General features: G+C 42.8%; 1 protein-coding gene and 1 long non-coding RNA gene across 2 annotated transcripts; both read right to left on the reverse strand.

Moving 5' to 3' along the window:
* Positions 1–1,480: 1,480 nt before the first annotated feature.
* LOC311143423 (interleukin-1 receptor-like 1) lies at positions 1,481–7,369 on the reverse strand (the record flags this gene model as incomplete). Its single annotated transcript, XM_084179243.1, has 9 exons — positions 1,481–2,097; positions 2,210–2,374; positions 3,083–3,214; positions 3,339–3,487; positions 3,640–3,769; positions 3,875–3,943; positions 4,246–4,396; positions 4,616–4,799; positions 7,155–7,369. The coding sequence occupies 9 exons, from the start codon at positions 7,367–7,369 to the stop codon at positions 1,688–1,690; spliced, it is 1,605 nt and encodes a 534-aa protein (XP_084035369.1). The 3' UTR covers positions 1,481–1,687.
* A 184-nt stretch (positions 7,370–7,553) lies between these two features.
* On the reverse strand, positions 7,554–7,931 carry LOC311143310. Its single transcript, XR_014614405.1, has 3 exons — positions 7,819–7,931; positions 7,651–7,693; positions 7,554–7,579 (listed from the first exon to the last, which is right to left on the reverse strand). It is a non-coding gene; the product is annotated as an uncharacterized lncRNA (long non-coding RNA).
* Positions 7,932–8,292: the final 361 nt, after the last annotated feature.

The following is an 8,292-nucleotide window of genomic DNA, read 5'->3' on the forward strand; positions in this document are numbered from 1 at the left end:
GACCTTAAGGGAAAGATTCACCCATTTTGAATGTTATATCGTTTTTGTGCATTTCTGAGCGATGATCTATCGATTCCTGGGTTGATTTCCTGTTTTCATGTGTATCTGATCTATTCACTGTTCAAGCAGGCATGAAATACAAAACTCGTCATACCTGCTGTATTTCTGCCTGCTTGAACGGCAATAGCTCAGATACACATGAAATGACCCCAGGAATCGATATAACATCACTCAGAAATGGCATGTCCATCTTTTTGTGAGAAATTACACTGGTCACTCAAAACATTTATAAAGTATTTATAAAGTATAAATAGCCCACACTTCAGATGAGGCCACACAAAAAGACTAATGATTAATTATGATTAGTAAATGGTTAATAAGGACCTATATTAAACATCTTATGAATGGAGTAATGACTAATAAATGAATAAACTATTTACTAATCTATTATGCTTTATTACGTAGAGTTATTACAAAGTGCTACCAGAAAAAGAAAACATATGTTGATCGATCTTCTGTGGCAGCAGTTATCACTTTCATAATTTGCCTACAGTACATGGCATCTGTAATGCTGACTGTTCAGATTGACAGTCGTGGCTTTTTCCACATCCAGTTTATTCAGTGACTATCTTCAGGGCATCAGATAAGTTAGTCACTCAAAAAAGGTATATTTCCAACACACACACAAAAATGTACAGAATGTCCCCAGGTGTGTGTGTGTGTGTGTTTGGGTCTGTGTTACATGAGAAGGTGTGTGCCAGAGCAGAGTCTAAATGTCATGAGACCAGATGGTGGGAGATGAGGTCTGATTAGATACAGCAGCAGCAGATAATAGCGCGTAAACATCAGTACAGCAGCTAACCAAACCATCCACACAAACCGATACAGGCTGACAAAATTGGACAGAAACACGATAGCATTTATCTTTATTGCAAGGCTTGAGTAAATGAGGCAAGTCTTTACAAGCACAAAAGCAACATACAGTAGACTACCTTGTCTTCATTTTGTTTTGACATAATAATCGACACGCTTTTCTTGAGAAACTTGTCTACTTACACAAAAGGTTGGAAATGTACATTTCAATTGATTTAGGACCTTAGTCAATATGTCACTATGGCAGCTGCCATAGACCGGTTGGTTGTTTAGCAACATAACCGAATTGTGCACAAATATGGGGCAAAACAGACAGTGTTGGCTTAGATTGACAACATGTAAACTATATTTAGTCTCCAATGTTTATTGAAAACATAAATAAAGTTGCACAATGAGCACTTGTCTCTCAAACACATCATTACAGTTGTAAGTTAGCTAGCAAATTTTTGCCATTTTAGCATTGACGTGACATCAGTGAAAATCCCTAAAAACAACACATTGTACCAAGAACAAGATAACACTAGCTGAAATTAGCCACTTACGATTCCCCACATGGCAGTTTCTATTCATTGTTGCTAGCCATCCAGAATCACAACACACTGCCTTCTGCCACATTGAAGCGTACACATCGTTTTTGTGACGTTCTCAGCTAACCTGTGTATATCTCTGCACAGCACTGGAATCATTCATTCTATTTCTATGACTGGAATAAGGATTTTCAGAGACAACCTGGGGTGTTCTCTTCTATAACAGAATCCCAGACCTCCAACCGCACTTCAAGTCCTCAGACCTTCTGATCGTTCACATAGAAGAGTCATATTAACCGGTTGTCAAAACTAGTCGAGTGGCGCGGCCAAGGCATCATGTAACGCACCCTCTTCCAGAAGCTTGAGTTGGGCAGCGTCGACCCACGCTTTCCCTCCTGCCACATTAAGGGGGCACTCTTGCGGACCAGGTGCTGCAGGCCGGGGGACAGGTGTGTGTAGCCCCCCTCCCCCATGTCTCCCAGCTGGATGAGTATGACGCTCATCTCACTGTGGACCAGAGCCTGGTGGAGCCCCACCTGACAGTCATAGTCCTCCGCTGAGGTCAACGATGACGAGTAGCCCCACTGGCCCCATGACCCTTGACCTCCTGAGCCTGACCTTGAGCTTGAGCTGGGGGTCAGGATGACAATCAGCCTCCTGCTCAGCCGCATGCAGGCCTCCACCAACTCCATGCGGTCTGGGGACAACAGAACAGAGAGGAGCAGGAGAAGTTAACTTTCGACTTTGGTACTGTTTATTACTGTTACATTTGCTTCTTAGAGGGCAAGACACAGTCTGAAAGAACCAACCTTCTCCAGGTAGGTCGTCTCTGCCGTGGATGAAGAGTCTAAAGCCACACTTCTGCTCCAGGACAGTCGGCAGAACGCTGCTCACGAAGTGAAACACTTTCTCGTCCATGTCTTTGTCTATGCCATCCATTTGGTAGACAATGTAAGCATCATAGACCTTCCCATCTGAAAACACAGACAAAGAGGAGGTTTCTGTCAAACCTCAGCATGAAAGGAGTAGATTTGAGAGATTTGATTAAATTCTATTTGAACTGAAATTGAGTTATTTTAGTATAAATGGCCCATTACTTCTACACTAGTAGTGGGATTGACCCAAGGCGGGACCTGTTGCGAAAGGCCTACTGCAAACAACTGCTGTCACGTTCGTTGATGAATGGGTCAGACCAAGGCGCAGCGATATGCATACATGTTTATTTGAACCGAATAAACAACGACAAAACAACAAACGAAACGTGAAGTCCAAGGTACACAAACAACATACCTAACACGGAACAAGATCCCACAACCCACTAGTGCCAATAGCGACAGCTGCCTCTGATTGGGTACCACACCGGCCAACTTAAATCTAGACATACTAGATCTAAACATAGAAAATCACAACAAGGAATATACACACCCTGACTCAACATATAAGCGTCCTCTGAGTCAGGGCGTGACAACTGCACTGCACAATCAGTGGGCCGATTGAGACATTTACTGTACAGTACAAGGTTAGAGTGCTCCTGTGTGGTGACTAAAAACTAAATGTAGTAATATGTTTATATGGTACGCAATACTATACAGATAATGTAGGCTGAATAAGCATTTCTGTACAATGAAATATCTTAGTGAAATAGCATCAGTAAACTTTAGTCTATGGCTAGATGTTCTTACCCTCAGATCGATCATAGCATTTGAAAACTCCACGGAAGAGGAGAGCCAGATCGATGTCAAACACTTTGACGGCTACAGCAGCTAGCAAGAAGAAGAGCAGCAATGCCACACATAGACCCATAAATATAAACCCTGTTGGGGGAAGACATGGAGGACACAACACCAAGAAAGTTACAGAGTGTATATGTGTGATTTTGTTTGTGTGACATGTGGATGTGTGTCTGAGTGATGTTTGTGTAAGTGTGTGTGCACTAACATCTTGGTTTGAGAGTCACCACTGCATGAATGAATTTCTGGTCGTTTCTGGCAACACACTTGAACTCTGACTGGAGGTCCTTGATAGTCACTGTGTCTATGGTCAGGATAGCCGTGAAGATACTCCGCATTGAAGATACCTCCACCTCGCTACAGTAACACATACACACAAAATATTCACACAGTGAATTCTCAATGGTGAATCTGGGGTCTGTGTAAATTCTGTTACCATGTTCTCAAAAACAAGTGTGTGTATGCTTGTGTGTATGCGTGCATCCATGTGTGTGTGCGTGCGTACCTACCTGGTGGTGATCACTGAGTAGCCTTGCTGCTGCGAACCCACTGTCACTCCGTTCATCTGCCACGACACGTGACAGTTGTCTACAATGTTCTGCCCACAAAATGCTTCACACCTCAACTTCTTTGTGGTGTCTATGAAGAACAAGAGATACAACGAAGACGGAGAGATATACCGGGCAAACCAAATCAAGCACAACACAAGTATTTGAAAGTATTTGAGCCAGGTGTGATCCCTACACAGGTCAGTGGTCTCTGTGCTTCCGTCTCTAGGCAGGTTGATCTGAGGAGGATGCGAGGCAGAGGGAGCTGAAGGAGACAAACGCACAGTTTAGTCAGAAAGATACTTTTGGATACATTCAAAATGTAGTCATTGATGTTTTTGATGATTGTTGCTGCCTCAAAGACCACACGTGATATGAGGGTTGCTTTTGATGTTGCTTTTGATCCTGTTTGTTTGTGTAGCCTAATAACCTACTGTAATTTAGCCTAGAGTTTCTATGTTTGCTGACCCTGCTGCCATCTTGGATGAGGTTTCAGTAAAGCTAAAATCAAATAAATAAGATGCTGAGTGGATTGACAGAGCTGTCATCAAGCCACGACCTACTTACCTTGGATCTTTAGTCTCCTGGATGCAGAAGTGTTGAGAACCCTCCCGTTGTGATCCCACGTGCACACACACGTATAGATGCCCTCGTCTGCTTTTGAGGCGCCATTCACCCACAGATTACTCTCAGACTCGTTTGGAATGAGACTGAAATTCTGAAATGAAAGACAAACAATTTGACAAACTTCTTTGCTGAACTAGCAGTAAGATACCTGATTCCACTAATCAAGAGCTTGATGATGAGTTGGGTGTTAGTGCTGGGCTAGAACAAAAACTGTGCAACACTTATGAGCTTTAGGACAGGAGTTGAGAACCAATGGTAAATAGTTTTGCAGGATTGAGGTTTGTGTTAGCATTCTGGTCATGTTCAGTACCTTATACCAGGCTAAGTTTTCTTTTCCATCCTGGCACAGTTGTTCCACGGGGTCAGGACATGGGATACGGATTTTGTTTGCTGAATCTGAGATATCACTGAACAGGACTGAGTGATCGAACGGTTGGGCTTTGACCACAATCACCTTTGTCACAAATATGACGCAGGTGTTTGCTGCCTTTCTCCTGGAACATATGAATATACACAGTGTACCAGTTATCCAAAACGGTTCTACCTGGAACAAACAGGGTTCTAACTGGGGGCCAGCCGAATAACCCTTTTAGGCTATAGATAAATGTTTTTTCTAAGAGTCTATACAGCCTGAAACTAAGCAGTGTAAAAACGTAGAAAGTTTCCTTACAAGCCAGAATGTTTAATAAAATTGTATTACATTTTACCATACCAGTTGTCTGTGTGGTTGGTCCTTCAGTGGGTCGAATTTTGAGACAAAATATCGACAGGAAAGTATTATTTACCTGACTTTTTAGAGTACCGGTACTGCCGTTGATATTTCTATCATCTGGCACATGCTCAAAACCATGTAAACACCTGCAATATTTTGGTCAGTATGCATATATCGGCGTGCATGTCCTTCCATCTTGTGCTTGGCCTTAGGTCAGGAGCAAACACATCTTTATTGCCACACACGAGACCCGCGTTTTGAAGACGGTTATAATAGTTTTTTGTGGATATTTTGCCTCAAATTTCAATTGGCAGAGTAAGTTCAAATACAGTGCATTCGGAAAGTATTCAGACCCCTTCCCTTTTTCCGCATTTTGTTACGTTACAGCCTTATTCTAAAATCGATTAAATTGTTGTTTTTCCTCATCAGTCTACACACAATACCCCATAATGACAGGTTTTTAGAAATGTTAGCAAATTAATAAAAAATAAAAAACTGAAATATTACATTTACTTAAGTATTCAGACCCTTTACTCAGTACTTTGTTGAAGCACCTTTGGCAGCGATTACAGCCTCGAGTCTACTTGGGTATGACGCTACAAGCTTGGCACACCTATATTTGGCGAGTTTCTCCCATTCTTCTCAGCAGATCCTCTCAAGCTCTGTCAGGTTGGGTGGAGAGCGTCGATGCACAGCTATTTTCAGGTCTCTCCAGAGATGTTCGATCGGGTTCAAGTCCGGGCTCTAGCTGGGCCACTCAAGGACATTCAGAGACTTGTCCCAAAGCCACTTCTGCATTGTCTTGGCTGTGTGCTTAGGGTCTTTGTCATATTGGAAAGTGAACCTTCGCTCCAGTCTGAGGTCCTGAGCAGGTTTTCATCAAGGATCTCTCTGTACTTTGCTCCATTCATCTTTCCTTCTATCCTGACTAGTCTCCAAGTCCCTGCCGCTGAAAAACATCCCCAATGCATGATGCTGCCTCCACCATGCTTCACCGTAGAGATGGTGCCAGGTTTCCTCCAGACGTGACGCTTGGCATTCAGGCCAAAGAGTTCAATCTTGGTTTCATCAGACCAGAGAATCTTGTTTCTCATGGTGAGTCCTTTAGGTGCCTTTTGGCAAACTCCAAGCAGGCTGTCATGTGCCTTTTACTAACGAGTGGCTTCTGTATGTCCACTCTACCATAAAGGCCTGATTGGTAGAGTGCTACAGAGATGGGAGATCCTTCCAGAAGGACAACCATCTCCACAGAGGAACTCTGGAGCTCATTCAGAGAGACCATCAGGTTCTTGGTCACCTCCCTGACCAAGGCCCTTCTCCCCTGATTGCTCAGTTTGGCCGGGCGGCCAGCTCTAGGAAGTCTTGGTGGTTCCAAACTTCTTCCATTTAAGAATGATGGAGGCCACTGTGTTCTTGGGGACCTTCAATGCTGCACAAATGTTTTGGTCCCCTTCCCCAGACCTGTGCCCCGACAGAATCCTGTCTCAGAGCTCTACGGACAATTCCTTCGACCTCATGGCTTGGATTTTGCTCTGACATGCATTGTCAACTGTGGGACCTTATATAGACAGATATGTGCCTTCCAAATCATGTCCAATCAATTGAATTTACCACAGGTGGACTCCAATTCAGTTGTAGAAACATCAAGGATGATCAATGGAAACAGGATGCACCTGAGCTCAATTCCGAGTCTCATAGCAAAGGGTCTGAATTCTTATGTAAATAAGGTATCCATTTTTATTTTTACATTTGCAAGAATTTCTAAAAACCTGTTTCCGCTTTGTCATTATGGGTATTGTGTGCAGATTGATGAGGATTTGTATTTTATTTAATCCGTTTTAGAATAAGGCTGTAACGTATCAAAATGGGGAAAAAGTAAAGGGGTCTGAATACTTTCCGAATGCACTGTATAATATTATTCAACGTTCATGCAAGACAAGGGACATTTAGGTTTTTTTTCTTTGTAAATGTGCATGCCTACCCTAGCCCTAGCTTCATGTACACATCCAGGTTCAACACTAACCCTAGACTCAACCCTCAACCTAACCCTAAGCCCCCCAAATAGGGCTCCCCCACCTCCGAATTACCAATTTAATCCCTAAAACACACACACATCAACACACTGTTGTTGTATTACCAGTAGGTGTAGTACTGATCAGAGTCGTTGATTAAAAGGGGGAGGAAGAAGAGCACCGGCCCATGATGATGCACACGCCCTTCCTCAGAGGACGGGAGCTCCTGGGTTCCGTTTCTGTACCAGGTAAACTCAGTCACGTTGGCCCAATCCAACTCACTCAGGTTATGGTAGGCTGGCAAACTAAGGCCCTCCCCCTCTGTCACAGTAGTTGCCATCCCCTCAGATCGGTTACATGGGGACTCTGCTAAAATATTAACATACATTACCCGACTAAAAGAGGTCTATTGTTCTAGGTACAATATATTCACTATGCTTTGTAATAATAGGACGTAAAATGTGTGAAATGTGAAGATGCTATACCTGTGTAATGACCTATTATAGTGGGGTTTAAGGACATTCCTCTCTGTGCAGAAATCCTAGTCAAACTAAGGAGCAGAAACATGAGACCACCATCCACCAACTACAAGACAAGGGGAACAAAAAAAAGTTATGTTACCTTATTGTAAAGTTGGTCAGGAACTATCGTTCCAAACAAGACCCTATATGAAAACATCAGGACCATGCTTTACTTGTTTTTACAATAAATTACACTTATTTTCAAGAGGGAATACATATGCATAATTTTTTTTTAGGTTCGGAGTGAAGAATAACTGAAAGAGCATACCCTGAAAGTGTAGGAGCACATTTTCTGCAAAACAGGAACTTGCATCCACTGATACGAAAGACCATGAGTCACATTTCTCTTGAAAGATCTTGCTAGGATATCCTGTGTTAGATACTGCAGAAATGATTAAATCTGAAATGTTGACCAAATGGGGATTATTGAAATGGCAATGCAGCATATTAACCATCACCACCACGCTTGACCTTTGGTATGATGTTCTTACTGTGGAATGCAGTGTTTGGTTTTCGCCAGGCATAATGGGACCCATCTCATCCAAAAAGTTGACTCAAAGTTTGCCAAAAAGCACCTGGACGATCATCAAGGCTCTTGGAAGAACGTTCTATGGACAGATGATTCAAAAGTATAACTTTTTGGACAACATGGTTCCAGTAATGCCTGGCGAAAACCACAACACTGCATTCCACAGTAAGAACATCATACCAAAAGGTCAAGCATGGTGGTGGTGGTGGTGTG

This window comes from Coregonus lavaretus (assembly GCF_964263955.1).
Source record: "Coregonus lavaretus genome assembly, chromosome: 16".
Lineage (NCBI taxonomy): Eukaryota > Metazoa > Chordata > Actinopteri > Salmoniformes > Salmonidae > Coregonus > Coregonus lavaretus.